At 44.6% G+C, this 15,683-nt stretch overlaps 1 protein-coding gene across 1 annotated transcript in view; it reads right to left on the bottom strand.

The window, feature by feature from the left end:
• The window catches only part of NSL1 (NSL1 component of MIS12 kinetochore complex), a 36,175-nt gene extending 20,549 nt beyond the window's left edge, over positions 1–15,626 (bottom strand). The window contains 2 exon segments of the mRNA XM_037496435.2: positions 15,374–15,516; positions 15,519–15,626. Coding sequence (XP_037352332.1) covers positions 15,374–15,516; positions 15,519–15,612 — 237 coding nt within the window. The 5' untranslated portion in view covers positions 15,613–15,626.
• Positions 15,627–15,683: the final 57 nt, after the last annotated feature.

Raw genomic sequence — 15,683 nt, 5'->3', positions numbered from 1 at the left:
AGTGCAGGAGGGGACCTCTGAAGAATTTAGGGAGGCTTCAGAGATAAGGACAACCAAGGAAATGCAACCAATTCCACTGGGAAAAACAAACATCCTAGGACCACTGTTAACAATAGGGGAAAAACAAACATCCTAGGACCACAGACAATCTTGTTAAGGATGGTCCTGGTTTTTTTTAGATGATAAGATAAAATGTAAAGATGCTCACCAGGAGGACTAGACCATAAAGGTAAAGCGATAAGCATAACAAATGGGGAAAGAAAACACTGTTAGATAAGGAATGTGAAATTCCCCAGTTAGCCAATCAGGAAGAGAGACTGAAATTTTAACATAATGAGAGAAAGTATATATTCCTAAAGTAATATCCTGTACTGGCTCATCTTGGCCCCTCCCAGGTACTTTACACCTGGGAGTCTTTCTTCTTTGTCTCTGTTCTTCCTAAATAAACTTTTCTTTCAAAGACAAGATTTGTCTCTCTCTGCTTACTTACTCCAAAAAGTCTGTGAATTCCTTTCTACGGTTTCGCCAGACAAGAACTCCTGGTAAAGCGGCAGCAGTTGTTACACACGCCGGCATCACTCTCATCTACTGCTCTTCCCTAACTTGAACTACAACCTTTCACTGCTTCCTTTTCATGGCAATCAACTACAAGTCAACAAACTGTAAGTAGCCAGAAACCCATCCAGCCTTTTTTTAAAAGATTTATTTATTTGTGCATATAAGAGCTGGGGTTCAGGCCGGAGATGCAGGGGTGAGAGGATTCACCAGAGACAGAGCGGGGTACAGAACAGGCAGATCCACTGAAATACACTGCTAAGGGGAGCAGCGGGGAGACAGGAGAGGTCTGCTGTGCCATGTGGGCTGCTCCCTGGCTGGCCGGGGATTGAACTCATGCTGCAGAGGCTGCGGATTGCTTCATAGTGGGGTGCTTAACCCCTTGCACCACCAGGAAGGCCCCAGTCTTTTTCTTGCTCAGGCAGAGCTCCCCCTCTGAGCTCCCCCTCTTCAAATCCTTATCTTATAGGTGCCTTCCTACATCACAGGTACTCTTGATAGTCGCCTTTCCTTGCTATGGAGACCATATTTCCTCCCTTTGGTTAAAATTTTTGTTATGTCTGCCTTAACTTTAAGACTCATGAGGGACTAAGACAACCCCAGTAAGCTATTTTAGATCCCCCAGTGTCAGAGATAGGCCTCTGGTCCTCCATTGTAAATCATCTTACTAAATGCCAACAGGTTTCTTTGTTAACTGGTATTAAGATTAGCCATACGTGGGCCAAGTACAAGCTATCTTTCTTTTTTTTTTTTTTTTTTTCTTTATTTATTTGTTTTGCTTGTTTGTTTGTTTTGTTTATACATGCACTGGGTACAGTCAGAAGCGCGGGAGGGTGAGAGAATTCACCAGAGCCAGAGCGGGGAGCAGAGCAGGCAGAAGGACCGAAGTACACTGCTGAGGGGAGCAGCGGGCGGCAGGAGAGGTCTGCGCACCATGTGGGACCCTCCTCCGGTGGCCGGGGAGCAGCCGGGGATTGAACCGGCGCTGCAGAGGCCGCGGGCAGCTTCGCAACCCAGCGCTCTACCGCTGCGCCACCTGGGAGGCCCACAAGCTATCTTTCTTAAAACATTTCTAAATAAAAAAGAGCCTTCTTTCTACCGAGAGAAGAAAGAATGGCAGGGACAGATAGTAAGTCAAGCCCTGCAGACACTCAGGCCTGGGGAGTTCTTCCTCAGCATGGGGACGCCCACAAAAATAGGACTACTCCCCTGTGGAGTATGCCGTTGGCTACTCCCCACCCCATGGTGGTACGCAGGTGGCTGCCCTCACTGTAATCTGTCCAGGACAGGTTCAAGCTCTCTTTCAGGCACTCATACGCACTCAAATGTGCTAGGGTCTGCTCCCTCCATTCCCACAGACTCTACTCTGGGTTCTCTCTTAAAAGACCTTAATTCAGCCTGACATTCTTACATAACTAACCCTCGCTATAACACCATTCTCTAAACCTTCGCTTTGGCTGAGGCAAAAGATAAAAAAATGCTGAAAAATAAAGTGGGAACACCACCCTGGCTGACACATGTGGGATGCCACATTGTTCTCAGCTAGCAGCTGCCTGGACCTTTGCTCCAGTGCTGAGATCACTGGGATGTCCACCCTGCCATGGGGGACTGGGTTTCTTCTTTCCATCTTGATATATTCTTCTGGTCTGGGTAGGAATTTCTGCCATGCCTTCCACTCTTAAGGTATGTTTGGTTGGTTTAAGGAAAAAAAAAAAAATTATCACATTACTTTGGTCTTACTAGCAGGCTATGTAGGATGTTTTATGGTTAAAAGACAAGATAAAAGATCTTAATCTGCTGCCTCTCTTGTCCTCACAGTCTGTAAATAAGGTGCTCTCTTGTCTTAAGGAAACAACTTTCAGGATTACATTTTGTTCCTTATTGTAAGGAAACTTACATTTCAGGTCTACTTTTTACTCCTTATTGTACGGGAAAAGTTTAATGTCATCTCAAAAAAAAAAAAAATTTAAAGGATGTGTTTGTGTAAGTTGTCCAGTCTAAAGAGACGATAGTATAACAGCTATTACAAGGTTGAGGTTAAAAACTAGGATGCAATAACTCTAAATGTAAGTGAGATAAGAGGGGGAGGGTATGTGTGTGTGTGTGTGTGTGTGTGTGTGTGTAAAAAATGTATTAAAGGTGGATATTCTGAAGGTCCTTAAGCTAATTTAAAGTAGGATGGGTAAATGAAATGGTATTAAAAACAAAGAAAGCAAAGGAAAGTGTTGAAGGTCTGAGAGAGAGATTTTGGTGGAAAATTGTGTGTGCTCAGATGACTTACTATGAAATGTTTTGGTTAATTTGGGTATCAGTAATATACCAATTTAATACCAAGCTTTAGTTCTTTTCAAATTGAAGACTAGTTTCTTAAAACAAATTAAAGACTGCTAGTTTCACTAGTTTCTTATAACAAATTGAAGACTGTTCAGGTAATCTAAAAATCTTGGTGCTCTTACCCTCAGGTTACCTGGGAAAAAAAACTTTTATCATGTCAACATTGCTGAGCCTTGTCAAAAAAAAAAAAAATAGATCTCTTAAAAATCCTTGTCACTCTGATGTAAAATCTGTAAGTTTGTTACTAAAGTTTTTGTCTTAAGAGGGCTCTTAAGACACCTGATAAAATTGTTTTTCATTGTGAAAAACAAACTGAGTCAATTTGGGTATACTGATACCTCACAGAAAGCATTCTCATAGGATTGCTACACCTTTTCAACATAAATGCAAACTAATCAGATTGTTGTAAAACACATAAGACTTCTTAAAACCTAATAAGCCAGTCAATTATAAAAGGGCTGAAAAGTTACGCAAAAGCCCAAAAATCCCACATCATTTCAGGCTGGATTTGCTGAGGCTATGAAAAGGTATGCTAATCTAGACCCAGAAAAGCACAAGCATTTTAGCAGTCTCCTTCATTAGCCAATCTTGCTCTGACATCAGGTGCAGGCACCAGAGACAAAATCAAGAGCAATTAGAGAAAGCCATTCGCAAGTTCACAAACCTCCATCCTAATACAAGACAAGGTGAGGTGATTATTAGTCAGTCTGCACAGACACTCACAAACAACCCCAAAAACTAGCCATGGGACCCCAAACTCAGTTACACCAGCTTTTAAAAGAGGCTCTTAATATCTTTAACAATAGGGACCAAAGTAAAGGGTTAAAAAAAAAAAAAAAGGCAAGAAGGCCCTGGTGAATGAGTAAAGACAGGCTCCATTAATAGGCACCACCATTGCTGGTGCTCTGCCGACCCAGGCTCACCCAGGCTCAGAAACAGAAGGCTGACCTGCCTGGGATAAAGTATGGAGGAACTTCAACGGCCCCACACTACATGTACAAGTCTGGGCAGTGGAGCAGGAATTGCACACAACCCAAAAATCCACCTGGGCTGTGCCCCAGGTGCAAGAAGGAAGGCTACTGGAAAAGGGATTGTCCCCTTCTCGAAGTGAGGAGGGACCAGACCCTCAGCTGCCAGCATACCCCCCCTGGATGACAAGTGATGGGGCCCAAGGACGTAGACACCTCTCCAGCTAACCATCTCCATGGCTGAGCCTAGGGTAACCCCGGATGTCGCCGGTAAGAATATTAATTTTCTGATTGATATGGAAGCTACTTACTCTGTACTCACCCAGCATTCTGGACCCACCTTCCCTTCCTCACAAAATACAATAGGAATGGCCTTAACAAAATCAAAGGTCACTAAATCTGCTTACTGCTGCCCAAGAAAAACATGCATCTATTAACAGGATAAAACACGTTTGAGTAACTTAATTTCTGGTCCTCTTCAACCTACAGATAGGACTAACACTTTTTATTAACAGGATAAACTGTTTTACATGTTTGCTCCTAACAGTCTCCTGCAGACTCCCCTTTACATGACTGGTACTCCTTAACACTTGGAATTGTCCTCATCCTGGAGCCCGAAAAGGGTCTGACACTGTCTTTCTAATACCACTCTGCCTCAAAATTGGAAGATATAAAACCATTGAGTCATCATACTTGGGTAAAATCTTAACATTTAAAAAGGTGGACTGCTATCCTCACTCTAACTTAACTTTATTTATTTTTTTTATAAAGACATGTTTTATTTATTTGTTTGTTTGTTTATACAAGCACTGGGTACAGTCAGAAGCGCGGGAGGGTGAGAGAATTCACCAGAGCCAGAGCCGGGAGCAGAGGAGGCAGAGGGACCAAGGTACACTGCTGAGGGGAGCAGCAGGCAGCAGGAGAGGTCTGCGCGCCATGTGGGACCCTCCTCCAGTGGCCGGGGAGCAGCCGGGGATCAAACCGGTGCCACAGAGGCCGCGGGCAGCTTCGCAACCCAGCGCTCAACCGCTGCGCCACCAGGGAGGCCCTCTAACTTAACTTTAAAGCTCACCCAACTTTCCTGAGGTTCTGACTAGCCTCACAGTGATCATGCTCATGACACTGTCCCTAAAAAAACTGAAAAACTAGTAGTTTTCACTGGGCTTGCTACTCTACACACTCAGCAAGGGACACATGGGATCTAAAACAGCTCCCGAAAGGGCGGAGCAACATGGCGGCGAGGAGACGCTGCGAGCAAGATCTCCCATTAAAAAAAGTTAATAGGGAGGAAAAGCGGCAGGTCCCAGTGAGAACGGGGACACGGAAGACAAACGGACGACTCCAGCAAACTACCCGAAGAAGAAAGTTGCCATAAAAGAGGACTAGAAGGGAGGAAAGCGCAGAACCCTGCTCCCCTCCCCCGCCCACAGAGGCGGCACTCTCCGACCGGCAGAGAGGAGGAAAACAACAAACTAAAACGACCAACAAGAACAAACTACGCAGCAAGCGGGACTGTGAGTGGAAAGGAACTATTGCAGCCACCACACCCCCTGAACGGGAGCTGCGCTGTGGTGAGCGAACGGGCTCCAGGCGCCATTAGAGAACAAAGACTCTGGAGGAGACCCGCACACAGCCCCGGGCCGGCCGGTAAGCTTGCGCTGAAAAGCAGCACTTGAAAAGCAAATGCAGATTGGGATCGTGGCTGCCCAGGTCCCAGCGCCTGAGACCTAGGCTTGCGGGGAGACGCGCGGGGGTGGGGGGGTGCCTCACTGAGGTGAAAGTCCCTCACTGAGTAATCAGAAACCAGGTGCCCAGACACGGGAGCGGGGTACAAAAGGCGCCATTGCTGCAGCCACTGAACTGGGCTACAGCCCGCGCCCTGGACCTGAGGGCTTTGGAACTGAGACCCGGGGAACAAAATTCGGAGCTTGGGTCCTCCACGTCGGTGGGGCACAAGGCAGACACAGCACCCCAAAGCCGTTGAGGTTTTCCCTACCATTCCCGCTCTGTTCCCTGTCCCACCTGGTGAAGAAAAACGGCCCCCCATGGACTAGGAGAGATCTCTGGCGCCACCTAGCAACCAGAAAAAAAAGTCACTAACACCCAGGGACCTTTCTTGAAACGTGCAGAAGGGTCCTGAAGGAACCCCTGGCCAGCTGGGAAGTTAGCCCACCCCAGGCCCCTTCAGACCAGCAGTCTGAGCCCACAGGGGGAGCGGGCACCCACAGCCGGGGCAGACCAGGCGCGCAGAAGAGTGTGCCTGAGACCGGACGCGCAGGGAGTGCGTCCCGCATCGCCATTTTAGAACAGGGATATTTCTTCAGGAAAGACTGCATGCAGAAGGCTCCCACAGGAGCCAGAGGTGAGCGGGAAAGCTCACCCACGCCAGGCCACTTCTGGCTTGCAGTCCAAACCCAGAGGGGAGCGGGAACCCACCACCAGGGCAGACCAAGCACACAGGGGTGTGTGTCCCCACATCGGCATCTTAGAACAGGGACCTTTCTTCAGTAAAGACTGCTTGAAACTGACAGATGGCTCCTGGAGGAGCCAGAGGGGAGCGGAGAAGCTCACCCAAGATGCCGGCCAGTCCCAGCAACACAGTGTCCCAATGCATACGACAAATTAGAAAACAGACAGTAGGGAGTAGAAGAACAACACGCAACCTAACAACTCCTCAGGAAAAAAGCACACCACAAATAGGAAACCACCCCCCAGATTGCAACGACAGTAACTTGGAAGAACTTCTGAGCCTTCCAGAAAGAGAATTTAAAATTGCCTTGATTAAAAAAGTGACAGAACTCATAAAGGAAAACAATGATCAGAAGAAGGAAATTGAGTCCCTAAAGAGGGAAGTAAAAGAAACGCAGGAGATCAAAGAATTAATGGAAGAACTAATGAACTCTGGGAAAAGCAATGAAAGCAGAATAGATGAAATGGAAGAATGAATAAGTACTCTAGAAGACACAGAAATAAAAAGAACCAAAACAGAAAAGGAAAGAGAAGAAGGAAAAAGAATGAAGAAAGACTTTGGGAACTATCTGACTCCATGAGGAAAGGAAATATAAGAGTTATAGGAATTCCAGAAGGAGAGGAGAGAGATGTAGGAACAGAGAAAATATTCCAGGAGATAATTGACGAGAACTTCCCAAATGTGAAGAAGGAGCTGAAAATTGATATACAAGAAGCAAGAAGAACAACAAACTTCCACGACGAAAGGAAAAACACAGCAAGACACATAATAGTAAAGCTCCCAAGAATCCAGGACAAGGAAAAAATGAAGCTGACAAGAGGGAAGAAAGAGATAGCATTCAAAGGAAAACCAATCAGGCTGACATCAGACTTCTCTGAAGAAACACTCCGGGCAAGGAGAGAGTGGAGGGACATAGTCAACAGACTCCAAGAAAACAGATGCCAACCAAGAATACTCTATACCACAAAGCTCTCCTTGCTCTATGAAGAAAGAATAAGGACCTTCCCAGACAAACAGAAACTCTGGAATTTCATTACAACTAAACCCCCACTCCAAAAAACACTACAAGGAACCCTAAAGCCAGAACCTCAGAGGGATGAATAAAAACAAAAGAAGGCCAAAAAAAAAGGTATTAAAAGAATAAATAAATAAAATCAAAGGAAAAGACAAACACAATGGCAAATACAGATGCTAACATATCAATATTAACTCTAAATGTAAATAGACTAAACTCTTCAATAAAAAGACACAGAGTTGCAGCCTGGATTAAGAAACAAAACCCAACCTTTTGCTGTCTCCAGGAAACACATTTAGCTACAAAAGATAAAAACAGACTCAAAGTTAAAGGATGGAAAACAATCCTACAAGCAAATGGACCAAAAAAGAAAGCAGGAACAGCTATACTTATATCAGATAAAACAGACTTCAAACTCAAAAAAATAAAAAGAGCCCCCAACGGCCACTACATTATGATCAAGGGGACAATACTTCAAGAAGAAATAACACTCATTAACTCACCAAACGAAGGAGCACCAAAATATATCAGACAACTGTTGTCCTCTCTGAAAACAGACATCAGAGAAAACATATACATAGTGGGAGACTTCAACACACCACTATCAACAAGGATAGATCAACAAGACAAAAAATAAGTAAAGAAACTAAAGCTCTAAATAAGGACCTAGAGCATTTGGGCTTGACAGACCTCTATAGAACACTAAACCCCAAAAAAATGGAGTACACATTTTTCTCAAGCGCACACGGATCATTCTCACATACTGGGGCACAAGACAAATATCAACAGATACACCGAGATTGAAATCATACCAACCATCTTTTCTGACCATGAAGACATCAAAATAGAAATAAACCATAAAAAGAAAGCAAGGAATTCTCCTACCTCATGGAGATTAAAAACCACACTACTGGAAGACCACTGGACTAATGAGGAGATCAAAGAAGAAATTAAAAAATTCTTTGAATTGAACGACAAGGAGGACACCAATATCCTAAATGCATGGGATGCAGCAAAAGCAGTAATAAGAGGAAAATATATAGCAATAGAAGCTCATATCAAGAAACAAGAAAGAACTCAAAGAAACAACCTAATCTCGAAGCTCAAAGATCTAGAAAAACAACAACAAAAAAAAACCCCAAAACCAGTAGAAGAAAAAAAAATAATAAAAACCAAAGCAGAAACAAATGAAATTGAAACTAAAAAAACAATCCAAAAGATCAATGAAACCAAGAGCTGGTTCTTTGGAAAAAATCAATAAAATAGACAAACCCCTAGCCAGGCTCACAAAGGAAAAAGGGAGAAAGCGCAAATAAACAGGATCATAAATGAAAGAGGAGAAATCACAACGGACACAGCAGAAATCAAAAGAATAATCAGTAACTACTATGAACAGTTATATGGAAACAAGTTCAACAATCTAGAGGAGATGGACAAATTCCTACAACTCTACAATCACCCAAAGCTAGATAAAGAAGAAATAGAACACCTAAACAGACCAATTACAAGCAGCAAAATTGAAATGGTAATCAAAAACCTCCCCAAAAACAAAAGCCCAGGACCTGATGGATTTACAAATGAATTCTACCAAACATTCGGAGACGAATTAGTGCCTGTCCTTCACAAACTCTTCCAAAAAATTGAGAAGGAAGGGACAATACCAAACACATCCTATGAAGCCAACATTACACTAATACCAAAACCGAACAAGGACAACACAAAAAAGGAAAACTACAGGTCAATCTCCCTAATGAACACTGATGCAAAAATCCTCAATAAAATTTTAGCTATCAGAATCCAACAATGTATCCATAAAATAATTCACCACGACCAAGTAGGATTCATTCCAGGGACACAAGGATGGTTTAACATCCGAAAATCAATCAACGTTATCCAACACATCAACAAAAAGAAATATAAAAACCATATGATAATATCAATAGATGCTGAGAAAGCTTTCGACAAAGTGCAACACCCATTCATGATAAAAGCCCTTGAAATTCTTGGGATACAAGGAACGTACCTCAACATCATACAGGCCATATATGACAAGCCAACAGCCAGTATCATTCTCAATGGTGAAAAGCTGAAAGCATTTCCATTAAGATCTGGAATAAGACAAGGATGTCCACTTTCACCACTGCTTTTCAATATAATACTGGAAGTCCTAGCCAGAGCAATAAGACAAGAGAAAGACATACAAGGAAACCAAATAGGAAAAGAAGAAGTCAAACTATCACTATTTGCAGGTGATATGATAATATACATAGAGAACCCCAAAAACTCCACAGAAAAACTAATTCAACTCATCAATCAGTTCAGTAAAGTGGCAGGATACAAAATCAACACGCAAAAGTCAGTAGCCTTCCTATACACAAACAATAAATCTGAAGAAAAAATAAAAAAAAAAATCCCTTTTATTATTGAAACAAAAAAAATCAAATACTTGGGAATAAATATAACAAAAGAGGTAAAGGACCTATACAAAGAAAACTATATAACACTGTTAAAAGAAATAGAAGAAGACACAAAGAAATGGAAAGACATCCCCTGCTCATGGATTGGGAGAATAAACATTATTAAAATGGCCATCCTACCAAAAGCAATATACAGATTCAATGCTATTCCAATCAAAATTTCAATGTCATTCTTCAAAGAAATAGAACAATTATTGATGAAATTCATATGGAATCACAAAAAACCCCGAATAGCCAAAGCTCTCCTGAAAAAAAAAGAAGGGAATGGAGGCATCACACGCCCAGACTTCAAACTATACTACAAAGCCATAATCATCAAAACTGCATGTATTGGAACAAGAACAGACATACAGACCAATGGAATCGAATAGAAAATCCAGAAATAAACCCACAGATTTATGGTCAACTAATCTTTGACAAAGGAGCAAAGACTATGCATTGGAGCAAAGAAAGTTTGTTCAATAAATGGTGCTGGGAAAACTGGGTCGCTACATGCAAAAGAATGAAGCTTGACCACTACCTCACACCATACACAAAAATCAACTCAAAATGGATTAAAGAACTAGACATAAGACCTGAAACCATAAAATACATAGAAGGAAATATAGGCGAAACACTACGTGATTTGCACATCAAAGACATCTTTACAGACACATCACCCAAAGCAGTGATAGTGAAGGCAAAGATCAACAGCTGGGACTACATCAAATTAAAGAGCTTCTGCACAGCAAAAGAGACAATAACAAAAACAAAGAGAAACCCCACCAACTGGGAGAACATCTTTGCACACAACACTAATGATAAAGGACTGATCACAAAAATCTGCAAAGAGCTGATGAGACTCAACAACAACCAAGAAAATAATCCAGTCAATAAATGGGCAGAAGAGCTAAAAAGAAACTTCTCTGAAGAGGAAATGCAAATGGCTAACAGGGATATGAAAAAATGTTCAACATCACTTGCAATCAGGGAAATGCAAATCAAAACTACCATGAGATACCATCTTACACTAGCGAGAATGGCACATATTAAAAAAACTAGCAACAGGAAATGTTGGCGAGGATGTGGAGAAAAAGGAACTCTTCTGCACTGTTGGTGGGAGTGCAGACTGGTCCAACCACTATGGAGAGCTGTGTAGAGATTTCTGGACCTACTAAACATAGAGCTTCCATATGATCCAGCAATTCTACTCCTAGGTATTTACCCAAAGGACACAGAAACATCAATTCCAAAGAACACCTGCACCCCTATGTTTACAGCAGCACTATTTACAATAGCTAAGCTTTGGAAACAGCTCAAATGCCCAAAAATAGATGACTGGATCAAGAAGATGTGGTACATATATACCATGGAATATTACTCAGCATTCAAAAAAGATAAACACATGCAATTTGCAGCAACATGGATGGCGCTGGAAGGGATCATGCTCAGTGAAATAAGCCAAAAAGAAAAAGAAAAATAACGGATGGTCTCACTCATAGCAGGAATTTAGAAAACTTAAATAAGGGACCAGGAAAATGAATAACTATAAGAAAATGAAAATCAAAATCAACAAAAAACTATGAACCAGAGACACTTTTTGGGGGGTGGGGGGCGGGAGGGGAGGGATTGGGGTCAGAATGGGGGGGTTGCAATTGTATGGGGAATATAAAAATAAAATTTATTATTTAAAAAATAAAAAAAAATTAAAAAATAAAACAGCTCCCCTGCTAGGAACAAATATCCTACCGACATTCTTATTAGTCTAACAACACTCTAAAAATGGGTTGCTTCCCTGGTAAAATTCATTCCCATGTCACTATCTCGAAACTTGCTATTACACTGCTGCTCATCGTTAGTAAACCTAATACTCAACGGCTGGCCCAAATGACTACACATGTTACTGAGGGCCCTTAGCCGCTGCTATACTTCTCACTCTCCTCTTTAAACCTTAACTTACGCAATCTCCTAATTAAATTTGTTTCTTCTAACCTAGGGGAAGCTCGTCAAGTTTAAACTCCTCCAAGCAAAAACAGCTGATCCATACAAGAAGAACAATAGCCTGTCCAGATGCCCTACCTTTGGACTCCAGATGTCCCACCCCTTGCCTCCTTCCAGAACCACCAATAGACAGCTCAGGGATTAGTGTTAGGGAGACCATATTCCAGGGCCCTTTCAGGTAGGGCCAGCTCTACATCCCACTCCAGCAGGAAGCTGCTACAGAAAATGGATCTCCTCCCTTCAACTCTCCAAAAGATTTTGGGCCGGATATGGTCAGGGGGAATGATGGAGGACAAGAATAGAAAGACTGGAAAGGATGTGGTGCCCCAAGACCAAAACTGAAAGGTTGATGCAGGGGGCCGGAATACAAAAGTCCACCAGAGGCAGGAAGCCTACCTAGAAAAAAAATCAGACAATAAACCTCTTCCCACCCTACAAACCTTTTCCCGCCTTACAAACCTAGTTTCCCACCTGACTTCTCCTCACCCTATAAAAGCCTGCCTCCCTCGGCAACTTACGCAACTTCATTGACCCCCACCTTGGGTCCATGAATCTCGCCCAGGGGCGCAATAAAGTTTTCCAGCCTGTGAGAAACTTGGCCTGGCTCTCCTTCTCTTTAGGGCGCCAAGCCTTTCATCTTGGTGCTGAAACTTGGGAAGGCTGTGTCTCCTGGCGCCGGGGCTGCTTTCCCATTCCTGGGACCTCTCCTCTCCATTGCAGACGCCTCACATCCACCACCAGCCTTGATTCTAGGGGTAAGTCACCTGCCTGACCCTCCTTTCTAGGAGGCCCTCGCCTCTGGCTATCCACCTCCTCCCCTAACCCCCTACCTCGGGGGCCCACGTCATAAACCATGGACCCACGTCAGGTGACTCCCATTATACCTAGACCTGGATTAGGGGACGCCAGTCCAGACTAGGTACCCAAATCCTAGGCAATAAACGAGTAGTGGAGATTTCCCTCTTGCTGGTTTGCCCCCGTTCCGAAGGTCAGGACCAAATTGTGGGATGCCGGGAATTGGGGTCTACGCCCCCCACGGCCAGATCAGGTTCTTGGGACACTACGTTCCTGACTCTGTGCCCCCGTGAGTTGGGAAAGGAGCCTACTTAGCCATGGAGTCTGCCAATTCTAAGCATAAGGAGGTGGGAGTAGAGGGGAATAACAGGACCATTAACCCAGCTGTAAAGGTTGGACCCTTAGGCACCAGTGCCTTATCACAAGGCAGGAGACCCAAGCAGAATCAGATGCTATAGGGCATGAAGCACAGACCTGAGGGTAAAGATATGGCGATTGGGTCCATCCTGGACTCTCTGGTCCCTTCCTGGTTTTGCCTGTTACCCAACATCAGCAACAAGCAGGCCACTTCACGGAGGGGTGAGCCTCTCCCAAAGAGAAAAGGACTGTATCAGTGCAGTCTCTGCACTGGCTCAGAGCAGCACTCCCACTGCTCACCTGTGACTGTGCAGGTGCCTCTATTCACCAACTCCCTCCTCTGCAAGGCAGCAGCCTTCCTGCCTGCCTGTGACCTGACAAGGCCACCCACCTGCAAACATGCAGGCCTCTCTTAGCAAACCTGTCCCTTTCCCTAATAAACCTGCTCTTTAATTATAACTAATGTCTCTGTCTAGTGGAGAAACGTGCCTGGGGAACTCGCTGCATGCTGCTGAAACGGAAGCTCCAGTGACACCTTTCCCAGAGTGAACCCAAGGACCCTGCACTAACTCCAAAAATCTCATCACTACCAATACTATTGTTCAAAACTATCAACTACTATACAGCAACATAATTACAGCCTCTGCCTTTTATCTACTGTTATTTGAAATAAACACAAATGAGCCTAAGTTTTCAAGTTTCTATCTTCTAATTTGTTCCATTATCTACTGACTAAGATATAAGTAGTTAAGCCCACTTGGTCTGTTTTCCAAAAATGCAATTACCTGGTCCAAGCACTTTAGCACTTTCTTGAATGGACGGATTATCAATCCTTTTCACACAACAATATAGTCTTCTCCAACACTTCTACTAAAAATGTTCTGGGCATGTCTCTATTCTTGCTTTGCTTGCAAAGAGGGGATATAAGCCACTGTATACAAAACCAGAATACAGACTCACAACCTAGGGAGTGTTTCTTCTTTTCCCCACTTAACCTTTATTTGTATTGTTAGCACCATGGCCATTCACACTCACCAGCAGAATTACAAGCTTTTACATACAGATATGTGCTTCTTTATGGCAAGTACCAATTCCTCAATTTGCTGCCCCCCCCCCAACTCCCCGCCGCTCCCCACCCAAAGAAAGAAGATGAAGAAAGAAAGCAACTATCTTCTTTAGGGCTTTGAGAAAGGTAGAGGAAATATGTTACAGGGGAGAGTATGTGACAGTGAAGTTTACAGTCAAGACCGCTCCCATAGTGTTTTAACTTGCAGGGGCAATATTTTCGTTCCCTTTACAAGATGCTATAAAACTGGCAAACACAAAGGCCAGAAGTTAGCCGGGTAGGTGGCTGACTTCCAGGATTACCCTTCCCTGGAGAATTTCTTCTCTCACTGGGCTTTAAAGATACCAGAAGCGGAAAACAGGACCTATTCCGAAAGATGCGCTGTAAATTTCATAGACCAGACTGAAGGTTTAGCACAAAGGAATGTAAACCATCTCATTCATTTTACATTGATGATGGAGGATAAGAATAGAAAAAACTAAAAAAAAAAAGGAGGCACCACAAGACCAGAAACCTGGCTCACACAAGGAGATGGGGTCAGAAGAGATTAGCATAACCAGACACTAGTATCCCGAGGTGCAATCTAAAGATACGAATATTGAGCCCAATAGACCCCAAAGGTAAAGATAAAGATACAGAGATCTAGCCCGTTGTAGAATCCCCGGTCCCTTTCAAATTCCACATAGTTATTCAAAATTAGCAACCAACTGACAGCTCACAAAGAGTGACCCCTTCCAAACAGAAGACTATATCAGTGCAGTCTCTGCACTGGCTCGGGGCAGCACTCCCACTGCCCACCTGTGCCTATGCAGGATGCCTCTTTTCACCAACTATCTCCCTCTATAGGGCAACAGCTTCCTGCCTGCCAGTGACTTGTCAAGGCCGTGCAGGTCCCTTTTAGCAAACCTTTCCCTTCTGAACCAGCTCTTCCTGCCCGCTTGTGTCTAAGCAAGTATACTTTACTTTCCTGACCCTTTTCCTAAAAAACCTACCCTTTAAATATAACGACCGTCTCTGTCTCGTGCAGAAACTCGCTGCCTGCCGCTGAAAGGGAATCTCTGGTGAAACCTTTCCCGGAGTGAACCCAAGAACCCCACACTAACTCAAACCACATCATTATCACAAGTTCTGAATATGAGCTCCTGGGTCTATGGGGCTGAGCAAAACGCATCACTAAATCCAAAGTCATAGCCTGTCCTCACGTCCAACTTCCAACGACACGGGCCAGGGGGTCGCGCCTACGGGCAGCGCCGGCTGCCCCGCCGCCCCCGCGGCCCCGCCCCGCTCTGGCGCCGCTCGAGCCTGAGGCCCGGGTACCGGGCCCGGGCCGAGCAGGAAGGCGGCGCCGGCGCGTACCCACTGCAGGTCTCGCATCGCGGGCTCCCGAATTTCCTCCGGGAGCGCTTCCCCGAGTTCCCTCACGAAGCGGCCGCACAGCTCCAGCACTTCCGTCACCGCCCGCTTCGAGGTGCAGCGCACCCGGAAGTCCTCTCGGGGGTGGCGGGGTCCGAGGCCCGGCCGGCCGTCCCGGCCTCGAGCTCCCCGTCGGTCGGCGGGACAAGGTCCTCAGGCTCAGACGCCGCCGCCGCCGCCATGCTTCCCGTTTGAACGTCAGGCGGGAACTGCTGGAGCGGAAGGGCGGGACCCGTGGAGGAAGGCGCCCCCG

Source organism: Talpa occidentalis, unplaced genomic scaffold, assembly GCF_014898055.3.
Source record: "Talpa occidentalis isolate TD23 unplaced genomic scaffold, MPIMG_talOcc4v2.1 talOcc4.8, whole genome shotgun sequence".
Taxonomy (NCBI): domain Eukaryota; kingdom Metazoa; phylum Chordata; class Mammalia; order Eulipotyphla; family Talpidae; genus Talpa; species Talpa occidentalis.
The sequence above is the reverse complement of the archived record's forward strand: the minus strand, read 5'-3'. Positions and strand labels throughout refer to the sequence as shown.